This window comes from Centruroides vittatus, unplaced genomic scaffold (assembly GCF_030686945.1).
Source record: "Centruroides vittatus isolate TY-2023 unplaced genomic scaffold, ASM3068694v2 contig_628, whole genome shotgun sequence".
Classification (NCBI taxonomy): domain Eukaryota; kingdom Metazoa; phylum Arthropoda; class Arachnida; order Scorpiones; family Buthidae; genus Centruroides; species Centruroides vittatus.
This window is the reverse complement of record NW_027122385.1, coordinates 580,972-606,576: the sequence shown is the minus strand read 5'-3', so window position 1 is coordinate 606,576 and position 25,605 is coordinate 580,972. Positions and strand designations below refer to the sequence as shown.

At 23.3% G+C, this 25,605-nt stretch overlaps 1 protein-coding gene across 1 annotated transcript in view; it reads right to left on the bottom strand.

Annotated features, from left to right (window-relative positions):
• The window catches only part of LOC136979552 (synaptogenesis protein syg-2-like), a 290,470-nt gene that overhangs the window by 35,997 nt on the left and 228,868 nt on the right, over positions 1-25,605 (bottom strand). The window contains exons 9-14 of the mRNA XM_067275555.1: positions 17,647-17,734; positions 11,035-11,171; positions 9,267-9,420; positions 7,462-7,520; positions 6,787-7,030; positions 2,310-2,621 (exon numbers count right to left, since the gene is read on the bottom strand). Of these exons, the coding sequence (XP_067131656.1) occupies positions 2,310-2,621; positions 6,787-7,030; positions 7,462-7,520; positions 9,267-9,420; positions 11,035-11,171; positions 17,647-17,734 (994 nt within the window). The remainder of the gene's footprint in view (positions 1-2,309; positions 2,622-6,786; positions 7,031-7,461; positions 7,521-9,266; positions 9,421-11,034; positions 11,172-17,646; positions 17,735-25,605) is intronic.

The window sequence follows — 25,605 nt, the reverse complement described above, 5'->3', positions numbered from 1 at the left end:
AGGAAAACTTTAGAGTTAGGTTAAAATTTAGCAATTTTGAATGAGTTAGAAGGAAAGATCGTTCGATTGAAATAGCCATTGTACTTTAGTAGTGATATCAAAAAACGAAAACTTGAATCTAGTTGAATTTCGATAGATTCGAAAGCTGATAATTTCCCAATTTCTAAGAGGAAGATTTTCTAAGGTTTTGTAGAATTTAGTTAAATTTTATGTTCTTATAAAAATAAATTTCTTATATTAAGAGTTTCTTATTCTTAATATAAGAAATTTATTTACTGTGTGTACTGTGTACAAATTAGCACATGGTAGGCTATTTTAAAAATAAAATTTTTGGAAGGAAAAAAATTATAGATGAAATTAATAAACAAAAAAAATTGTCAAGAAAAATTTGTTATTAATGGTATAAATGTGTTGTATTATTTAAGGTATACATATGTTTTTGAAAATCTTAAGCTTTTAGATTAAAATGTAATTAAAATTTAAAGTTGATTAAACTAAACAATTATAATAAATTCAAAGAACTTTTAAAATACGTTTATTCACTATAAAGTTATTAATAATAAATTTATAAAAAACATTTACCACTTTATACCAATAAAATGAAAATGAAATATTTTAATTCCAACAAAACGAAATAATTTTTGTTACAATGTAAGCATTATTATTAAATTTATATATATAAACACTAAATATTCATAAATATTCGCATTATGCTAATATCTAAAAATATAATTTTTATTATATTTGAAAAATATTTAAATTTAATAAACTTTAAGAAAATGTTAATTTCCTTGAAAAGAAACATATTTTAAAATTTGGAATTCTTAGCTGCAATAGATTAAAAGATAAAATCTTAACAACTTACATATATGGCTAGTGTAAAAAGATTTTGTTTGTTTTTAAAATTTTAATGATGAATTTCAAAGATTTTCAAAAAGAAAAAACGAAGTATAAACAATAAAGATCATCGAGAAATTAAAGGAAAAAAATTTTTTAATCAAGCTAAAACTTCTAAACAATATTTTAAATTGGATAAAAAAGAAAAAATTAAGTTTAGTAAATAAAACTAGTAATTAAATTTTTGCATGGCTTCCTTTTCTCTTATATAGATTTTTTTAAAGTCGATTATTTTTTAAATGGCTAGCAAAATTATTACTGCTCTCATTATCAATAATATTAAAATAGTAAATGCTATTAAGCAAATAGTTTTATAATTATAATTAAACTTTTCTAATTAAATTCAGCAATTTCATTCTTTATCTCCAGGAAAATATCATAAGAACTTTAATTAAAATTTATTTATTATAATCATGATTCATGAATTAAGACATGATTCATGAGATAATTTTTTTACAAGTTAAGAAAAAATATTAAGTTTGACATTAAATTTAAAATAAATTCGTAGAATAAAATTACTTTTCTAAACAAAATAATTTAACTTTTATGGAAGTAAATTTAAAATTACCGCCCGAAAAATGTTAACTTTTTAAATGATCTATAAATCAAAACAATTTTTTTTTTTTAATTCTTCGAAACTAAATTAAAAATTTAATCTTTAAAAAGAAGTTTTCAACTAATTTTTTACATTTATTTATATAGATCAATTTTTAATTATTTTTATTTATATAATAAATAGTGTTTATGCGGTATTAGATAAATTATTTTGTTCTTATTCTCACTTAAAAAATTATTATAAAAACATATTTGTGAATATATTAAAAATTTAAAATAGACAAATATATTAACTTTATGCGTCTGTTTGTTTTGTTTCTACGTTACTTTATATAATTTATAAATTAAATAATCTAGTAATGAAACAAAAAAGGAAAACTATCAAATATTGAAATTAAAAATTAAAAATTAGATTAAAAATTCTTTAGTAATTTAAAGTTTTTATCATTATATTTTTGTATTTCAGTTTTTATTATTTAAATAATGAAATTTAAATTTCGAATTTTAATTTTTCTGTACAAAAAATAAACAAAATGAAAATAAATGCAATTGTACTTAAAAAATATCTAATAAATCAATTAATAGAAAAATTGGATTATGTTTAATAATTAAATTAAATAATTTTATTAACAGTTTTTATACTAATGAATAAAACTTTTTTAATTATTCTGAACAAAAGCCTTTGTTTTATACAAAAATAAATGTATTTTTTTAAATTTGTAATCTTACGTAACTAAAAAATTATTTACTTTCAGATATAAGAACTTCGCATATTGAAATCGTCTAAAAATATTAACTAAAATTAACATAGAATATTTCAATAGACAAGCTTAATGCAATAGTTCTAAAATACTCACAACGAACATTGAGTATGACTGTTGCATTAGAAGATCCTTCCTCGTTACTGGCTTCGCAAGTATAAATAGAAGAGTCGTACCTTGAGGCACTTTTAATGTACAGCACTGGTCCTAATGAGGTGACTCGAAGGCGAATCTCTTTGCTATTCTTTGTCGATTTGTCTTCAGAGGATTCAACTGGAACAGGTGCACCTTCTTTATACCATTTATAGGAAATTACATCTGGATTCCCAACAGCAGTTAAGTTTATTTCTATAGAGTCACCTTCCATTAAATCTCGTTTCTGAACAAGACTTGTAAATTTGGGCTTATCTAAAAGTATGTATATATGTATATATTTTTAAATATATTCCAAAATTTTAACAAAAATAATGTAATATTTAGCCATTAATTAAATATAAACATAATTCGATTTTTTTTTTAACATTTATTCAAGTTAAAATTATACAAACGTTTAAAATATAAATATTTCTATATTTAAATAAACATGTAGCATATTTTTAAAAATATTTCTTAAGATTATTTAAAATGTTCTTAAAACATATTAATAAAATATATTACATTGAGTGTAAAGCATTTCCTTGGCACTATTTCAATAAACAAATGCTTCTGTTTTAAGGTTATCTAGTAGATAAATGGATGCTTACCAGTTGAACTGATATGCGTGAAAAACTCCGGATTTAAAAGTGAGTTTGATTTATTTTTGAAAAATACGTGGATAAATGACATTGGGTTTAAAAGCTTCTATTTGCATCTAGAAGAAACGATTCAGAAGACTATTTTGGCAACTTTTCTCTTCTGTTTGAAGCTTGATAAGAGAAATTCTTCCATTTGTTCAAATTAAAAAGGTGGAATTATAATTTTAAGTATTTTAGGGATAAAACGTAATTTATCAACCTTAATACCAAAGAGTGGATAATTAGTTATCATTAGAGAAAACTTCGAAAAGTCAGTAAATTTGTGTTTGAAATTTTATATATTTTTCTAGGTTAAGTCGCTTAGTTGATATAATTAATGAGAAAACTAACTCCAAAGAACTTATTTTTATGACTATTATTAAATATTATTACGATCTTGAAAAAATTTCAAAAAATAATATTTTAAAATAACGATCTTTAGAGTAATTATTCTAAGTTTGACAATCTACTTTTCTTAATCTTTAGATAAAGATCATATTTCTGTACATTCCTAACAGTCTGATCTTATCAGTTCTAACATTATTTTTAATTTTGATATTTAATATACTTTCCTACAAAAATAATTTTAAAAAAATAATTATATTGAACGAATAATAATTTCATTATATGCAGATAAAAATAATGAAGTGGCTTGTTTAATTTCGTACGAAATGAAATATATTAAGTATAAAAACATTAATAAAATATTTTTCTAGGAGTATTTAATAAGTTTTTCAATAAAATAAATATAAAAGTGTTATGTGTATCAGTTTCACTCACTAACATTGGTGCACTTCAATATCTGTCTATCTATCTATATAAATGGACTGATTAAAATGTAAAACTTACTCTAACTTATCAGAAGTTAATAAGGTTTCTTATTATTTTTTCTTAGGTTTTAAAACTTAAAATATTAATCTATTTATTCATAAAATATATGTTACTTATTTAATTAATATAGATAGGTATAAATATATACAATTTGGAAGTATCTACAAAAACAAAGTTATTATTCTGTAGAGAAATTGTTAACAACAGCTTAAAACTAAAATAATATTCAATAAACATTTCAATCATATAAAAATTTTAAATTAGTACAAGAATTCCGAAAACAGTAGTAATTCAATATAGAAATAAGAATATTATTTTTTATAAGTTGTATATTGTTTATTTATCATCAAACTGATAAAAAGAATAAGGAGCAGGCAGCAGAAAATTATTAATTTTGAGATTTCACATAACACTTCTAATCTAACTCTGGAAATGAAAGGTCAACATTTCATTGAATAAAAGTTAATCTTATTTTCTACTTTAGATAACACATGTCTCTTTTTTTATTATTTATTTATTTTTTAAATTCTGGCAGTTTGATAGTAAACTTTCTTTCGTATCATTTTGACATCATCACTGCAATTCTTTATATATATAAATATATAAATATTTTATGTTAAAATGAAATAGAATTTTTGATACGCTAAAAACAAATAATAAATAGAAGATATCAGAATAAAACATATACATATATATATGTGTGTGTGTGTGTTTGAGTGTGTTTATGTCTGTACGCGCGTTACCAATGCAATACCAATGCAAAATGAAGGAAAAACACTATATTAAATTTAATTGAATGTTTCAAGATATGAATGTTTTTCACAAAAATGATATTTTATTTATTTTAGCTTTCCTTTAAAATAATGTGACTTTTTTTATAAGAAAACTTTTGATATAGTATTTATTCGTGTTCACTGATGTTTAGTAGCTAAAACTTTTTAAAAAGTATAGAATTTCGAATCTGTAATTTTTAAAGAATTTAATCCATTTTTTTCCTAATTTATTGTTCAATATTTTTAGAAAACATCAAAGTACAAAAAATGAAAAAGTTATTATATTTTAACTTTTAAATTATAAAATATAAACTTCTAATAGCAACGAAGAAAAATACAATAATAACTATTTCTTTTATTACATTCTTCATGTTAATATTATTTGTTTAAAAATAAATGATTTATAACAGTAAAAAATGTTAATTAATAGCTGCATTGTTTTAGTTAAAGAAATAATTTAAGCCGACAATATTAATAATAACAGTATTAAAATATTTCAATTGTTATCATTCTAGTTTATTACGATGGATCAATAAGAGAAACCTAATGATATACAGAACTGTGTGATGTCCAGGGAATTACCGATTAATTTAGTGTTTAATACAGGTGTGCATTTGTATATAGAAAAAGCAATTACTATTTAATGACTATTAAATTTCAATTCTTACGGAAATCGTAAATTTTAAATACTCAGTTAAGGTAATAAAGATTACTGAATGTGTCTTTAGGATTTATTGTATGATGAAGCCGTTCATATTCTGCATAAATGTAATTAGTTATATTCAAATTATGTATTGTCTTCTATCGTTGTAAATACTGAAATTATTATAAAATATTAATGCGAATATACATTATAGCTATTGAAATAAACATATATCTGTCAATTTTCTCTGGCTCTAGTGAAGATTATGTTTATTTTCTTCAGAAACTATAATCATTATTTACATATAATACCTGTATAATAATAAAAAATTCTATAGATATTAAAAACTTTTTAAATGAATTCTTACTAATCAGAAACAGATTTTAGTAGTTTTTGCTTTCAAAATTCTTGTGAATTTGTGTATCAAAAATTCATGTCGATATTAAGAAGCTACTAAATTACAATTAAATTGATCTTTAACACAACTTACTTGCTAAATATTAAATATAATATATTTGAATTATAAAATTTTCAGACACCGATTAAATCAAACTTATTAACGAGCAATTTTAATTATTAATTGTAAAATATTGATACAAATAAGTATTTTGGAAGTATTCTGATTATATGTTGTGTAATTTTGATACAGTGTTTCCGTACTGCAACTTAATGAAATATATAACTACTTATAAAATATATAACTGTTTTAACTCATGTAATTTGAATTGTTTCTTTTTATTTTAATATATATTAAAATAAATTTTTAAGCATTTGAAAATAACGATATACTGTACATATAAAATTGATAAAAATGTCATCATAGAAATATGGCTGTTTTTATATTAGTTCGTTTCTTAAAATATTGGTATTATATTAATAATTGATACTACATGTAGCTCTTTTCTGACGAAATGTTTATCTATTAAGGAAGAAAAGTCGCTTCCGTATTTTTAAAGGAAGTCAAGTCAATAAAGAGGTGACATGAGTCCATGTAATCCAAAAAGATTAAAGAATTTATGAAGACGCTAAAACTAAAAAAGTAATATTTTAATTTTAAAAAGCTGACGAAACTAAAAAACAGATCAGAAGGATTACTAAAACATTGATATCTACAGACTTTAGTAGTTCTCTACTTACTTCATCCATCTTACAAATACATTATTTACAATAACTTAAAGTAGAAAAGGATGTATCAGTAATTTTATATGAAGTCAGATTTTCAAAATGTTAATATAAATATAAAATATTAAAAGTTATATTTTTTATATCACTAATTGTTAGTATAAAATTTGGATTATAATCGAAAGTTCTGACACGATATAATGCTATGACTAAACTTTGTATATTTAAGTTCATAGATATAAATAAATGTTTGGAGCAATTCATAAAGTTTTTGCAAACATTTTTTCGTGAATAATAACACCATAATTATCAATATAAAAATGTAAATAAAGTTTAACAAATTTTGAAGTAAAGAATTTCTTTGAAAGATACTGTCAACCAATTATTGACAACATAATATCTATAAAGATTTAAAGTTTAAAGGTACTCACATAAGATTCTTAATATTATTTGAGCTTCAACTGTATCTAGAAATACGTCAGATTTTGTTCTGCAGATAAAACGGGCTCCATCTTCAGAAGGTCTTGCCACAAACACAATCCTACTTTTCACAGCTAATCCACCATGACTGGCATTGTGGATCTCTTCATAATATTCTTCTTCAACCTTGTTGTTTCTGAGCAAAGTAATTACAGGTTTCGGATTACCACTACCTGTTTGGCAAACTAGTGTTACCTGTGAACAAACATGATCTATAATTATATTATTTACGCCATTCATTAAAAATATTAGAAATATTAACAGAACAAACTAGAAATAATATAATACAAATTAGAAATATACTTTAACAGAACAAACAATTTCTAATATTAAAAATATTAGAAATTGTTGAAAGTATGAAAATAATAAACGTATACAATAAAAAATAAATGTTAAAGACACCAAAATATATATAATATTTGTAAAACTTTCAAGACTTATATCTAAATGAATAATAGTTTTTATATAAAATTATCTAATTTGTGTATAAATAAATAGTTATGTTATTGAACGATCTTCGTAATAAAAAAATTAATAAATTAACTTAAGCATTTAAACTATATTGTGAATTATGATGTTTTCGTATTATCTTTTATGCTCGTAGAGATCAGTTTTAATAGACTTACAGTTTGCCCTTCTTTCGGAATTTGTGGATCCACTGAGAGTAATACTTTCTCTGATGGAACTGAAAGATATAAACCCATAATGTACACTGTAACATTTCCAGATTTCAATTTTATTTGTTTTTTTCTTTTTAAAATATAACAAAGAAATAAAATAAGAAATAAAACACTAATGCAAAAGTTATAGCCGTGCAATATAATTTCATTTGAACTCTAATAACTCAAGACATGAACATTTGTAATATATCTTAGACAAACTTTACACATTATATTATAGTTAAGCTCTTTCAGAAAATATTTAAAGTGAAATATAAAGTTTTGCTATGTTTTCTTATAGAAGTAACATTTTTAGAAATATTTGTCTGATACTCATAAAAATATTATTTTATAGACATATAGTCTAAAGGAATCTATATGTAGGACATTTTATTAAATTCGATTAAAGGCTTCGTAATGCGAGTATAAAAAATTTCTTACATTTCTTGTAAAATTTTGAATATACCTTGTATTGCAATTTTTTCAGTTTATTTCTTACTTAACTTCAAGTATTTAATGAAGTAATTAACATTATTTATATTTAAAACATCATTTTCTAAATATTCCCATTAGCAATGTTAAGTTCCCTAAATTTTAAAGTTAATCGAACATTTAGAACTTTTATTTAACTGCTTTCATTATAACTAATTCAGATTACTTAAATATTTTTCAAATCATTATCAAATTGAAACTTTTAATATAATGAAATTAATAAGAATAAAAAATGTCAAAATATTATAAAGTTATGAATTAAAATTCACTATATCTCTGTAATTTGACATATATAGAACCGGTACATTGTTGAATTATTAAAAGTAAAATAAAATTCAATGCTTTAACTATTAGGAAAAAAAATTTATTTATTTCCAAGATATTATACGTTGTATTAATCAAAAACATTTATAGATTACATGTTAATATATTTTAGCGTACTGAAATTAATTTTCAATCCTTTTAGAATAATTTTCAATTGTCTTTTGTCATTTTTTCACCTCTGAATTGGTGTTCCCACTAAATTCAGTAGGAAATGTAACTGACAGTAGGCAACTTATGGGAGGAACAGTATCTTTCTTGGAACATTTCGGAGGACGGATTTTTATTTCATTATTTATACAGTATTGTGTTAAAAATATTGTATTCTATATATATTTTGATCAGCTTAAAATGTCGAGCTTAGCAATCTTTAACATAGTTCTAAGCTCGAGTATTTATGATCAATATCGATGTCATTCCACGTTTAGTGGGATGATGTTCAAATTTAAGGGAACAGGAGATTGAAGTAATGGGAATTGTCATTAGTGATGGTAATTCTCAAGAGTCGACTAATGTCGAATTACTGGACATGTCAAACTAGCAAACGTACGGACTACCAAAATTGTTCAATATTTAATAAGTTTTTAAAGGATTTCGAAATTCGAAATAATATTTATATTTGCAAAATTCTATTATTCATCACTAGCCATTAACTGTTTTAAAAGAAGTTATAAGGGATTTCCATTGCAGGAACAACAGCAATCGCTATATCATTACACAGGAACAACATTACACATAAAATATAATGAAAAAATATTCGTTTAAGTTCGATTTTTTCAAGTTTAGGAAAAACATTGTTATATGATTTTATATTAAATCCAACATTTCATTTTACAATTGCATTATTATAAGATATTTTTATAAGAAATAATTTCTTGCAGAAAATCAAATTTATAACTTATTTAAATTTAAAATGAGAAACTTTTATAAACGAAGATTATCTGCTGAATGTCACTTACAATAAACAGTCAAAGTAACTGATGTTTCCAATGGTTGAGAAATAGCCGGACTAAATGCTTTGCAAGTATAAGATATTCCGTTATCGCTGGCATCAACTCGGAAAAGCAACTCACTAGAAACTCCACTTCCAGAAATAGATACAGGTGCACTGATCTATAAAATAAAATTTAAATTTGCATATTTTAATATTATTAAAAGTTTTAACTTGTTATTAAAGACGAATGTTTCTATCATTAATTCATTTTAATTACTTTTACCGTTGTCCACATAATTACAAAACTAACTCGTAGTTTATAACTTTTTATGAATTTTATTTATTAATATTCCTTTAGTTACTTTATAAACTATAAATATATCTAACTTAAAGATAAATAAACACATATTAAAATTTATAATGCTGTATTATTACCTATTAGAAAAAATTATAAACAATTTATTTAAATTAAGTTACTTATATAATACATGCATATATATATTTTATAGCTTGACTATTTTAATAGCTATATATAAATATACTTCCTTCTAGCATAAAAAGAATATTATAAAAACTAAAATTCAACATTAATCAATTAAAATAAAAACGAAAATAATATTTTTTATAATAACATTTCAAAGATTTTTATAACATTTTGAAAATAGAAATAAAATAACTAAAAAAGGTTTATAAGAAACAAAACAATGGTTCAAAATGTGAAATTTTCTTATTCTTCGCTAAGTATTACATATAAAATTATTAGCATGTATTTGATTTCGTATTTACTTTGTTTCATATACGAGAGATGTATTAGAATATTGGATGATTAATAGTTTTATTTGCTTACTTATACTTTAAGGGATATGACACTAAACTAAATCATATCAAGTGTTACGTAAAGAAATTATATACTTTTTAGTATGTAGAGAAGACTCTTTTCTGTTGTCAGTTTTCAGGGAAGTAAGGACTGCATTTCTTAAATATACTTGCTAATTTAATTTTGATTTCCAATTACGCATTAATTTGAACAGAACTGAGAAAAATAAAAATATAAATTATACCCAGAATAAATTAGCTGAAAGCATTCCGATTTCAGCTTTTCTGTAGATGAATATACCGGTAATATCTATATTAGAGTTCATATTTGACGCTTTATTTATTAAATAAAACGGTAGAACTTTGTATAATATTAATAAGATATTTCAGTTATATTTTATACAAAGTCATACAGAAATCTAGCGAGAAATTATGTACTGAAATGTTTCGACGCTAGAATAAAATCCCAAATTTTCATTTACATCTGTTAATTAATACATGAAATGTTATATTTAATATTGAAATTTAAAAAACGCAAATTGAAAAATTATTCTTCATTTTCTGGTCGTTTTATATTGTGTTAATATATTTCTATAAAATTGAAAGAAAATCTTACTGATCGAAATAGTATAACGAAATATATAAAGAAACTCTTGTATATAAGTAAAATAGTTTATTTAAATCTTAGCATTTAAATATTGTAATTAATTATTGTTATAGCACTAACGGATTATTAAGGTTGAATAATAATATCAAATTAAAGTCCCTTTATAAAACAAACTTCAAAAGCTTATCATTCCTTTAATAAATATCGAGTGACTTTAGTTTTTCATGCGTGCTTGATATGAAATTTTATTCATTTGTCTCTGTTCATTGTAGCAGAAATAACTCGAATGTTGCTTTTAAATGCGAATCAGATCGAAATGCTCTGCATATTGTTCAGCGAGTAAGTTAAGTGACTGGAGATCAATACTTACCTCTCTCTCTCCCCTGTACCATTTTAGGTTTGCCGGAGGATTACCGCCGAGAACTACACATATTAGACGTTGCAAGTCGCCCTGTTTAAGTGCACTTAGTTCTTCGTATCCCAAAATACTAGGAGATTCTGGAGGATCTAAAATTTCGATAAACATTATCTATTAATATAACTTGTTCAAATGTTGAATCAGTCAAACGTATAGAATGATACAATTTTTATACAACTTTATATATTTCATCTTGTTTTCTTTTAATACTTAAATATTCAAGTTATTTTTATTTCGATTCATTATTATTTCTAGTTACAATTTATATAATTTAATTTAATGAGCTTAAATGGAGAGTTAAGATAACCATTAATTAGTTTAAAGAATATGTTTTTCATGTTTCTATTTACACTAAAGATTTATATAAAATTTATATTTTCTCTAGAAGTAGGCTTTGAAATTTACGCATTTGCAATACACACTAAATATAATCTATAGCTTATAAACTACATAAATTTATATATAATTTTTCAGGTTAATGTACATGATAAATTATTAAAAATATTTATGAAAATACTATTTACACTGTAACATAAATACACCAATATTTGCCTTTATTATATATGTATATACTAATTGTACATTATGTTTATCTTGAAATAAAAAAATGAAGATTTGTATTTATCTATTTTATAACTTTAGTATATACTATCAATTTCTTGCAATCCATATAAAATGTATTATAAATTTTGGTATTAATTCTTTCCGCCCTGTGGGCACTAAGAGAGCCTCTTATAGCAAGCCCATATGGGTACGGTCAGGCCGACAATGGGGCTGTCGGGTGGTGAGGGATGAGGCCCGACATATCCGGACAGACTACCCCCGAAAAGTTCCCAGGAATTTTTTCGACCTGTCCGGATTCGATCCCGGGTAATCCAGAGCGGTGGGCTGCCAACTTCAATCGCTCGGCCATCCGGCCGTCGATGAAGGAAGTTAAGGCATTGGCCTACAGCTCTTGGGACCTGGAATCGAATCTGGGAAAGCAACTTCCCAGGAATTTTTCATGTGCTCTGCCCTTCAGAATTTGACCTCCCTCATTGCTGTTATGGCCGAATCCACGATGAATATGAAAAAAGGCCCACTTAGGGCCTACAGGATGGAAAGAGTAAAAAAAAGAAAAAAAAATTAAGTTTTCAATTTACGAAATTATTTATATCTTAAATTTTAAGTACTTTTTTCGTAGTTATTTTTCTATTTACATGTTATCTCAATTTATTGATAAATTTTCTTATATCACCCAACAGTTATCAACAATTTTATAAATATTAAATTTTTTTATAACATGGAAATACATAGAAAAATTAATGTAATATTCTATAATATCTGTATTACTAGTTAATGAATTTAACTCATTTAAATTTTGAATTAATAAAATTAATAATTCATAACTATCAAATAGTTATTGTTTCTAAAGGTATGTACAGTAAACCGTTGATTTAACCGTCCTTGGATCTAACGGACAAAAATCTGACCTATATAAAAAATATAAAGCCTTTTGTGTCAGAGAATAAAGCATGCTATAAGGTTGGAACAATGAGTCAATGAGTATAAATTACTTAATGTACCGTACATTATAATAATATTTTTTATCCTTATACACCACAATATCATTTTAACACATCTTGAACATTTTACGTTATTAATATATATTGGAAAGCTTTAAAATAAAACTTTGTATGTATTTATGTATGTATGAACTTAAATTTTTAAGTCTATATTTGGTTTATTAAAATTATATAAAAATTTTGCCAATAAAATATATTTGTTTCTTTACAAGTTTTATAATATTTTATTGTTTGTTTCAATTTTATTTTCGACATTAAATTTTAAATATTTCGTAATAAATTATACTATTTCAACGTTTTACAGCAGATTACAGTAATGGTTTTAACAATAAATAAAAATATCATAAAACTCTTTGTAATAAATAAATATATTGTATATATATAAACTATTTATAATATCAATTCCAAAATAATGTTCTAACTTTCTATTACAAGTGGTATACGCATAAAATTACTTATAAATAAGTAGATTACAGAAGCATTATATTATATTTTTATTTGTTAAAAGATTTTCCATTAAATTCGTCATATAGTTTCATTAAAAAAAGTTTTACTTTAAAATATAAGTAAATGCAATAAGTAAAGGACTGTTTACCTCGAAATCAGATATATTTGATAGATATTCACAACAATAAACGCGTTTGTTCGATAAGAATGCTACATCTCACGCAAACTCGAGTTTTCTTTTGGAGTCAAAACCACGATTTTACTTGATGTATGGAGAAAATCTATCTTTTTACTATTGACAGCGTATAGTGGTTTATGGTACTTTTAAGTATACAAATTTTTTTTAACTTCAAAAATGATGGATAATTTTTTATCCCACCTCTTGAAACTTCAAATAAAATATCTCGAATAATAAATACAAATACAATCATAAAAATCTTTTAAAACGACATTGGAGATAAATTATAGTATATTTATTTTAGATTTTCCTATATAATTTAAGGTTTTAAATTTAAATTTATTAATAACAATTTCTAAAATGAAATATTAAAGTAATTTTTTATACTATGTATATATATATATATATATATATTTATATTTATCAGGGCCGTACTTTTGTTATTTTATCACAATATATACCATCATTACGCATGCATTAAAAACTATTCATATTATAAATAAATTTATATAAAAAATTTACAAGAATCATTTACTTATTTAACATGTTACAATTTTTCATCATTTGTTTCTCTAATAATGATCATTATTCTTGTATGATTATAGAAATTATCGACAATTTTATATATATTGTTAATTTATAAATATACAAAAATTTCCAGAAATTATTTATCTGTAAATTGATGATTTATAGAATAAAACTCTAACATTGAAGCAATTGCACTCTTCATAGGCTTATATATTTGATTTAGCTAATTACATTTGTATAGTAAAGTGCTTACTTATTAGGTATTTTCCTTGATAGTTTTTGTAATTATTAATACATATTCAATATTATAAGACTTCAGTATCAGAAATTGAAGAAATATAATATTTTACATTGTATATTGTATGTTAAACGATTTAGTCATAGGTGAAACATCATATTTTCTATAAAAATTTATATACAATTCAATATATAACACCTGAATTTAAAATATTTAATGTGAACTTTTCATTCAAATCAATTTGGGATTGTATTATTAATCAAAGGTAAGCATGGTCGTCATCTTGCATTAACGGAAGCTAGACAGCATCTAATTTAAAGTATACTTTCCTTTTTCAAAATATTTTACTACCATCGAAGTAATTCCACCATTCGTTACTATGTTGTTAGCATATTCCCACATAATCCCGATAAACTCGTATGTGTTAATAAATAGTTCATTAATGTACTATAGTAGAACAACCGAAAATGATTTTACAATGATCATCGATTTGGGTTTACAGTGCATAAAATAACTATTTAGGGACATAATCAATTTTTTAAAAAACAATATTCTAACAGAAATATCATGTTTGAATAATTTCTTAGTTTATAAATCCAGATAAATGATCTTCCACTGTAATTAGAACTTGTAGTTTTTTAAGTTAAAATTTTACCAAATTATAGTTCATATATTACAGATAATAAAATTTTATTGACATGTTTAGTTTCCTAATTTTTATATATTGTTATTTTTATTTATAATTTTTTGTTAACAGTTACAATGAATAAAATTTATTTAAATTATATCAATAAAATTTTAATTTTATTTTTTTGTAATTTCAAATTCTTGCCAAATATTATTTGTTAAATTTTTATTAAATCAATATAATATTTAAAACTATATTATAAATAAAAACCGCACAAATATATGCTTTTATTAATAAATATAAATAAATAACGACTAACCTGTCACAAAGCTATACATCCACAAGAGCCGAATTATCGGGCTAGAGTTGGCTATAAAAAATAAATAATTAATAAGACAATTTGGCACTAGAGCTTGGCGTTAGGCTCCATCTCTTACTAAACTTAATAATTATAATTAAATTAAATTAAATAAATAATTTTAATAATTTGGAACTGGAGGAAAAGAAATCGGCCCGAAGCGGGACTCGAACCCGCAACTTCTGCTATCTGTGCAGACACGTTACCAGTTACGCTACCCGGACCTTTAGTCTGATCGCCTCCTCCAGTATATATAAGCTAACACGACGACCATCGACGGTCATTACAATGCCGGCTGGGGACACACCAAGTGCCCACGTCCTCCCAAGGATATTGGTCCCAACTCTAGACCAATATCCTTGGGAGGTCGTCGTGTTAGTCGTCGTCGATGGCCGTCGATGGTCGTCGTGTTAGCTTATATATACTGGAGGAGGCGATCGGACTGAAGGTCCGGGTAGCGTAACTGGTAACGTGTCTGCACGGATAGCAGAAGATGCGGGTTCGAGTCCCGCTTCGGGCCGATTTCTTTTCCTCCAGTTCCAAATTATTAAAATTATTTATTTAATTTAATTATAATTATTAAGTTTAGTAAGAGATGGAGCCTAACGCCAAGCTCTAGTGCCAAATTGTCTTATTAATTATTAATTTATTATAGCCAACTCTAGCCCGATAATTTGGCTCTTGTGGATGTATAGCTTTTATTAATTTTAAAAAATATTAAAATGTTATTTTATCTTCTGAAGATTTTTCTTTACTTATATATACGATCAATAATATTGTTTTCAATGTTATTTTCTTAAATTTATAATTTAATATTTTATAATTATAAGTTTTCAAATGCTATTTGAAATAAACAAAGTAAAATAATTGAAAAACAGTGTCATATTTTCCTCAAATATATTCATAAAAGAGAAAATTATAGTATGATTTTTCTCATCAAATAAATAGGAGATTGTGCCTCATCCCTGGAACTTTTTAAAGCATTTTTACATATCAAGGCAAATGAGTAGCCTGAAATGAAAGATCGACTCCTCCCGGAAAACCCTATTCTAACTATTTAAAAATGTATAATATTTAACAACTATAAACTCATTTATTAATTTATTACATTTATTTGAAGTGTTTTAGATAAATACTTTTCTAATATTCAAAAACAAAGAGTTTTTGAGTAATTTGTATAAGAAAATTTGTTTATATAATATCATTTAAGAATATAAATTAGATAATTACAATAACTGAGAATACCTTAATGACCGTAAATTCTTTATTTTATTAAATTAAAATAATCAATAAGAAAACGTTCAATTTTGATTCATTAAAACTGATAAATGATGATAAATTTATTGGTGTAGTTTATTAATTAAAATTAATGCAATACATCTGTTTGACTATCTGCACATTTAAGTTAATAGATGTTTAAGATTGATCGTGAACATGTCTTTGATAATCGTAGCTTTTTAAAATTTTTTAAAGAAAACAATTGCATGTTTAAATCGAAGAATTTGTATAAAATGGAGATGTATGAAATATTTTGTTGCATGTTTATATTAATGTGTTGTAAGTAAACGTCTCTATATTCTTACCATAAAAGTCTGTTAAGATAATTGAATTTATTCAGTTGCGTGTTGCATCACACGCGACATACAGAACTTACCTCAATAAAGAAGAGACATCAGTACTGTACATTGTATTTAAAGTATTAAGATACTTTAAGACTTTTGAAGGTATAATAATGTTATCTCATTTGAGATCGACAAATCAGTAAAAGAATTAATCAATTTTTGACAATTCATAAAATAATCTTAATATCTACCTTTTAAATCAGAATTTAGGGTAATAAAAACGGATAAACAGTTCTGTGAAAACAGTACTGAAACGAAAACTTAAAATATATTTATATATATATAATTAATTAATTAATTAATTAATTTTAAAATTCCTCAAATAATGTAAAACATTTTCATTGTTAGGAAAATAGGTCATAAGGTTTAATGGATAATTTAAAAATAGAGCATTGAATTTTTCACGATATTGTAATTTACATTGATTTTATTGTATCAATAATATAATGAATAAATTAAAATTTTCGTGCTCTTTAAAATGTGTTTTTATATAAGTTTTTCGATTTAATTTAGTTTTAGAAAAATTTATATTCGAAAATTAATTTCCTATTATCATATTTAAATCGAAGTTCTAGAATCGTCAAGAAAGTAAAAGAAATATGCAAAATAAATGAAGAACTTGTGAAGAATGCAAAGAAAGTTGATTAGGAATGGAAACCGAAAGCAGAAATCCGAATAATTTTTATTCTATTTTTTTAACCACTAAAATAGTCAGAAACCTCGAAAAATTGCAGTTAAAAATTCGAAATAAAATATAAAATTTTTAATGTAAATAAACAGTAGTTACTTAAGATCTGTCTTAATAAGACTTTATGTTATACGAAAATTTTAATCTACTTTAAAATGTTTAAATGTAGCTACGAATCATCACACAAGTTATGTCTTTTTAGTTAAATAATATTTCAATTAAAACAGAAAATTATATGAATATCATTAACTTGTCACTTATTAATGATTCGTTAATGAAACTAACATTTAGGAAAGGTTATCGCAGACTTACACTTAACGACGACTGTATGAGTCTTGGATACAGGAGCTCGAAGAGGAATTGCAGAAGCATAACAGGATATAATCTTCGTCGTCACATCCTAGATTATGCGAAATTCGTTTTAGGAACATTCATCTTCAAATGTAAAGAGTTAATATATTCTTATAACTATTATTTTAATTAATTTTCGAGTTATTATTAAAGTAAATGAAACCTTTCACTTAAATTATTACGCAGTATAATATTAATTTAACAATTCAAAATTGTTTTAAGTTTATAAAATATTCATTTATTAAAATAATTCTCTAGTTTGTACATATAAATTTTATATTAAAATATTACTTAATATTCTTATAAAATAATAATAATAGTCGTTTTGACGCTACATTATACAGTTACAGTATTTAATTTTTAAAAGAGAAAATGAAAGAGTAAATATAAATGCATGAAATGAAGAAAAACAAACGATGATTATACAGATTAAATTTTTTATAAATGTATATTATTTAGAGTTATTTTGAATACATTTAGATTAAGAAATGTTAATATTTTTAAAGATAACAATATCTTTTTATCTTTTAAAACTATTCACAACATTAATTACTAATTTTTATAGTTATTTCAGAGAATAAAATTTTAAATTAAAATATTACAAAAATAAATAGATTATAAATATCATTTGAAGTGTGTAGTGCAACATTTGAGTTTAATCAAATGTTTTCTCATATATTCTAAAAAAATATTTTTATTAAATACTAATGGTATATTTGTAATAGTGATATAATTTTTTACAGTAAATTCTTTATTATATTAAATAAATTTGTTATTAACGCACTGAGATAAAATTACCCGATTCGATTTCATAATGTTTAAAGTACTGTACAATTATAACAGTCTATTTTTAATTTCATTTTCATGCTATATTAAAATCAACATTGTTCTGTTGTTTTTTATTCATAGAAGCACATTGAAGTCAAATATATAACTGATTTATAAATTAAAAATGCCAAAGTTTGTAATTAAGAATATTTTTTATTATAATTTCACATTGTTAGTAAATTGTTTTATTTAGATAAATAAGTTTATTGTCTATTCCTTTAATTGCTTTTACATTGTTACTGCTAATAATATTTTGTACGTAATTAAAAATCACTAATAAAAATATTATTTTACAACATATATCAATTTAAGTATTCAAATAATATGTGTATATATATACAAATTAGTAATTATAAGGACCAGTAAGTGATTATTTCCTTTTTCGGTTTTGATTTGTTTGTGGCGAGTACAGTACTACGTCTTACATCGTACTTACTTTTGACCTCATCAATGCATGATAAACGGGTATCAAGCCGCAATTAAGTTGTGTTTCAAATCTAGTAAAACTGCATCAGAAACTTTTCAATTGACGAAAAGACCTTGTTTAGATTAATATTTTTTCCACTCGACTATGTGTGAATCGTAAAAATGTTTAGGTTATGGTCAAGAGTCATCGGAGGATAGCCAAAGGAAGTATTATCTTCCAGAAGCATCACCGGCTAAAATTAAGGTCTATAGAACAGATTGACAACGATCTGTTCTACATGGAGGCTATGGATCGTTTGCTCAAAAGAATCCGGCGCAGGTGATCAGACTTTTCCTGAGAAGTAAAATGGTTCATTTTTTAAGATAACGCTTTAATATTATCAAAACCGATTCCTTTGCAAACACCAATCAAAAACGATCCTAATACTGCTGTAGGGTCAAACCTAGCTGCAGATTTTTTAAAACAAAATCTAAGGTTCTGACGAAGGAAATAAATTATGGACCAATCTTTAAAATTCAAAATTAATGATCGATTAGTGAATAGCTGTTTCAAAATAATACTTCACTAGGAATTTCATGAACACTACAATTTCAGAAACATCTGAAATTGTACAAGCTATGTATTGAAAGGGGAAAAACATAATAAAATCAACATCAAAAAATTTCTAAATTTCATTGAACAGTCCAAGAAATTTTAAGATGTATGTATAATTTTAAATAGATAGTTTTTTAAATAAAACTATTGTAAAAAAGACTATTTATTTATAATTTAAAATTAACAATATTAAATTATAATAACAAGGAATAGTTTTATATAAATTACAAATTGCAATATTTTTCATTTATATATATTTTATTTCGATAAGTACTATAAATAAACGACTTGAGAATAACATTGCCATTAAAATAATCATCGAATAAAATTTAAAATTTTATTTTAAAAGCTTATTTTCTATAATAACGATTTTAAATTCCTAATATTTTATGAAGATTATAAGAAAACAACTGGAAAATATTAAAAGAATTTAAGAGAACTTTCTTACATTATCACACTAAATATGACTATATATTTATATATAATCTGTATATAAGAGACTTTTAATTAAATTTGTTATTTTTAATGCGTGTTAGTGTTCATATCCAAAGTTGCAAAAACAATTATTTTTACAAATTTATTTATTTATATATAAAAACTTTTAATTTAAAAAATCTCGAATTAAAAACCGAGTGATAAAATCGTATTCCAAGTGCTCGTTGTTTACGATTTATAAAGCATTGTAACAACAGTAACTTGTGATAAATTAACTGAACAATAACAGTGAATACTACTATTGATCGAATAGAGTAACATAAATTGTTTGGCAATACATTTCACATCAACAGATTGCTTTTTAGGAACGATAATAGGAATGTTTAGAACGTTGAGAAAAGTTTTATAGAAGTTTTTAAAATTTATTCCAACTTTTTGTCTACAAAAATTTTTAGACAAAGTTAAAATTGTTGATTACTAATTACAGCATTACATAATTGATAAAATCAATATTTTCAAATAATATCGAATAATTGTAGTAAAAGTTTGGAATAATTGAGTAATATGTAATATATTATTGATGTATCCTTTTCAAATTTCATTTTAAAATTTCAGCTTTAGTTGCTCGTAGATTTATAAGGTCACACATGACAAGGTTTAACATTACCTAAGATATTATATGAAAAATGTAAAAAAAAATATCCATTTTCTTTTTGTAACAAATCTTGGAAATTTAACTGTCAGAAAGTTAATTATTTTTATATGATTAAAAGTCATATAAGAATTTAATTTTTATGATTAATTTAATTATGATGATTATGATTAATGTTGTTATAGTTTTAATTTTTATATGATTAATAACTTAAATATTTTTTATGTGATTACGTTAATTATTTCTAAAATGAATAAATTATATATCTAATGTATTCAGTGCATATATTCATTATAAATGAATAAAAATTCAAAAACTTTACTTTTTTCATACATATTGTAAATAAATATAATTACATTTTGTTTTTACTTACGATGAAATAGATATCAGAAAAAATATCATATTTATCATTAAATTTATCCAGAAAAGTTTGGGTGAAGCTGATGAATAACTGTGAAAATATCATATAAAACGAAAGTCGGAAATAAAAATATTTAGATGTTTTTATAAGAACAAGGTAGAGAAACTACAGGAAAAGTGAAAGTATCTGTTACTGCAATACAGAATGGTATTTAAAAAAAGGCAATCAATATGACTAAACAAAAATAACTGAAAGAAAATCTATACTAAGTGAGAGGATAAAAACAAAACGTTTTCATCTTGCCACAAGTAAAAGAATTTACACGAATGCTATTGATTAGAATTTAACAGTTAGGATGTCTTATTTTTCTGTGGTTGTTAAACTAAAGCTAAATAGACATATTGCATGTTATATATGTAAAACTAAATCAAAGTAATTGGTATACAAAAAAATATGAATAAATTTAAAAATCACTAATAATCATAATCAGTTTATTAACATTATAGGCGATCGCCTGTTACAAGGGGGTAAAAAATCACTAATATATTATCCAAGAAAATAGAAAATTATAATTTCTGATAAAAAGAAATTTAACATAGACTAATCAATTGAAGCAAATGTTATTGGTATGATAATGAAACCAAAATCATTCTTCAATAGACAATTAAGAGATAATGGCGTTATGATATATAATGCTTCGTATTTTAAGATATCGTCCTAATAGATTAGAAATAATTTCATTTAATTGAAAATGCGAATGGTATTCCAAGAGTTATTATTTAGCATATGCATATCTCATTTCTAATGATTATAACATAAAAAGGTTCGGTGACCCTAAATATTATCAATCCTTGACTCAAATGATATGAAAAATATCTAGCCTTAATTAGCGATAATTGTACTGTACATGCTCCAAATAAACAATTTTATCATATAAATTATTTAAATAACATGAGGCAAAATTAATAAAAAATAGAAACGGTTAAAAATAAATCAAAGATAATAATTATAATGATAAACAACATCGTAGATATTGAATATAATTTTAATTTTCCTTTTAAATAAAAAGCACGTTTACTTACAAATTATAATTTTTGATAAACAAAAAATAGTTCTTTATTTCAAATATAATTAACTATTAAAATAATAAGTTTTTTCTAAGATTTTCACTCCCAAATTATGGCTAGAATATTTTATTGTTTTTATGCAAACTTTACATAATATAAAATGAAATATTAAATTGATAATTATATTATTTACTTTAAAACTGTACAATTTAAATATTGAATTCAGTTTTCTAGGAATTTAAAAAAATCAATATAAAGAATCTAGATTTAGGTTCGATACATACCTAAGGGAGCTATTTCATAAAAGGATCTTATATAAAATTCCCCAAGCATGTAAACAGCTCATCACGATCATGCAAGAAAACATAATCTTCAATTTAGAATGATATAATAAGTAAGATTCTCAAACGTGCTATTTTCGAAATTCGAAACATTTCCAAGTATCCTCACGAGTCTAAAGTATGTTTTGTTGTGAACATTCTGAAATTCTCACGAAGAATAAAAACATCTCATAGCTTCAAAAACTGTACACTGGAAGGATCAATACTGATGCCATTGTTATAAGTTTAAATCATTTTATATGATTTAATGTAAATATTAAGATATATAGCTGTGTTATATTATACACACATATATATATATATATATAACACAACTATATATAGAATCTATATATTCAGTTTGATTTTTGAGTATTGATTTACGATTAAAAGCAAATTAGAATGAAAAGTCCTTAGAAAAAGAAACAATACAAAAACTAAAATCAATTTTTTTAAATATTCAAAAGTTGTGTAAACAATATTTTATTTTTTTTTAAATTTAAATACATAATTTGTATAATTTAAAAAGTTAAAACGTTTACAACTTTGTTAAACAAACGAATACATTTGCTTAATATCAGAGTTGTAGTTTCAGATGCATTGAGTTATTAAATTCAGTATTCTGTTATATGGAAGAATGTATGTATATGTTTCTTTGATGTGCATATATTATTAATATATATATATCATTTAATTAATGTAAATTTAATTTAAGTATGTTACTAAAAATAAAGATTAAATGACTATATTCGTTTTCTTTACAGTTTATTGTTTATTTTAATGTCAGTCTGTTGTTTTACTGTAAAAAATAATAAATGTTCATATTTTTACAGTTATTTCTATTTATTTATAAATTAACAGTTAGATAATTCATTTATTTTCTTTAAATGATACATTTATGTGATGATAGATTTATTATTTTTGTAATTATCTTTGTAATAGTCTTAGATAATAAATAAAATTATTCGTATAATCTAATATAAACCGTACCAGAAATTATTCGGATTTTTATTATTATAAAGAACTTTATACGGAATTTAATTAATTACTTCATATTTAAGAATATATCAAATTCTTTATATATATTATAAATTATCAGTACAATATCATATGCAAGTTTAAAAAATGTCTTAAAACACAATATAATTTAAAAAATTTAGAAATTCTGAATGTTTAAATCTAGCCTAATACGAAATAATTATTTATAATATTGAAATTTGTTGCTTTAAATAATATAATTTTATTTTTTATTCACTGACGTCTTCTACATTATTTCTGTTGGTATTATTTATCAAATAAAGAGCAGTTTCCCAAAATATTAAAAAAACAAACTCAAAATTGATATATAGGCAATATAGCGAAAATATACTTTCATCCAAGATGACTTTCATCATCTTCTTGATCGGAATACTAAAATTTATTTTAATATTGTGTTATTTCTCCCAGCCATATTTAAGCGAAAGGAAAGACTTACTATGAGAAGAATATTGTGAAATGTTTTGTAATATTGCTCTTTATTCTAAGCTATTTTATAATTCCCATTCCGTTGTTTTGAGATGAAAAGTGAGAGTCATTTTAAACTGAAATTCCAGCATTGTGATATGGACGAAATAAACAATAGTTCAACATATTTTTTAAAATAAAAATCTATGATTTAATATAACTTTTATATTTTAACTTATAAGATGTAATGAGTTAGAAATAGTAAATTTATTTATTATACCTCATAAGAATAAAATATATATCTTAAATTTCGATAGTTTCAGCTAGTTCCAGAAAATTATTTTTTTGAAAGTATACAGTATTAACAAACTTTTGCTAATTCATTCCGTAATTCGCATTGTATTATTTTTTATATTTGCGAAAATTTATGTTAGATGCAATTCATTGATATTTTATAATATTAAACCATAACATAAGCTTCAGAGAATTATTGATATCATGAAATGTAATATAAAACAAATGCATTCGTACAAAAACCTTGTGTAAGATTGTAAGGAATGATTTACAGGGGCTGATTTTATTGACAATACTGAGATACAGCAACAATGTTAGTTGTTAGCTTCTCTCCTATCGAAGAATAACAAATCCTAGATTTTCTATTTTTCCAAAAATAAATCCGGGCTTTTCTGTCAATGCGAATGTTCGACAGATGCAAGAGTTTCATGCTAAATTTTTGCATTTATAACACATATGTACTATACTTCTGCTTCCGCCAGTGATTAAATTTATTATAAACGTTTAAAAACTTTAAAAGTATAAAATTTAGAATTTTAGATACTAAGCAATCACTTGATATTCAAACAAGTATATATTATATTATATATGTGTATGTTACATAATGTACACATCTATATTATATGTATATATTACGTAATTATGTAAACCTACTTACATTTAAATGCGTACAGTACATATACAGATGTTAAATTTTGAATAAAAATTGGTAAAGCATGGCAAGAATTATATGATATTTCACTTTAAATATTATATAACATATGTAAAAAATACTTTTTATTTCTATTTTTTTTTCTTAATTAAATAAAGAAAATGCTAACATTAATTTGACTTTGCAAAATTGAAGAGCTAGAGAGAAACAATAATTCTTTATTCTATTTTCTATTTGTTCTAATAATTATTATTTATAGAATAAAAATTAATAAAATTAACATTACATGCTATATATACAAAACAAAAAAAAATAAAAATATACTACGTACATTTAATTGATTATCTTGTGCATTTAATTGAATAATTTTTCGTTAATAAATCTATATATATATACGAATCTATTAGAGTAAAAACTTTCCATAAAACTGTTATATAATATCTGCAGTTAAATACTTATTCCTACTTCACTTCAGATTGTTTAGATCTTCAATAAAATTTATTGTAACAAAAAGACTTATCCGTATTAATTTGCATTGAACATATACAAAAATTTTTCTGAATTGTTTTGATGAAGTAATGGTATTGACTGCTCTGAGAAGATTGTTATATAAAAATTTATGTAACAATTTTTTCAGATGTTGTTATATAAATTTCTGTTAAGAAACTAAAGCTAAACAGATATTTCTTTAACTTTTATTAATGAGAAAAACTTTAGTGAATTATAAAACACAGTCGTATATCTATAGAGGAGTAAATTTAAATTATACAGAAATGAATGTATAAATATGAAAATTATATTTAATGTTTTTTAACCATTTATTTGAAATAAAATAATATGTTCAACA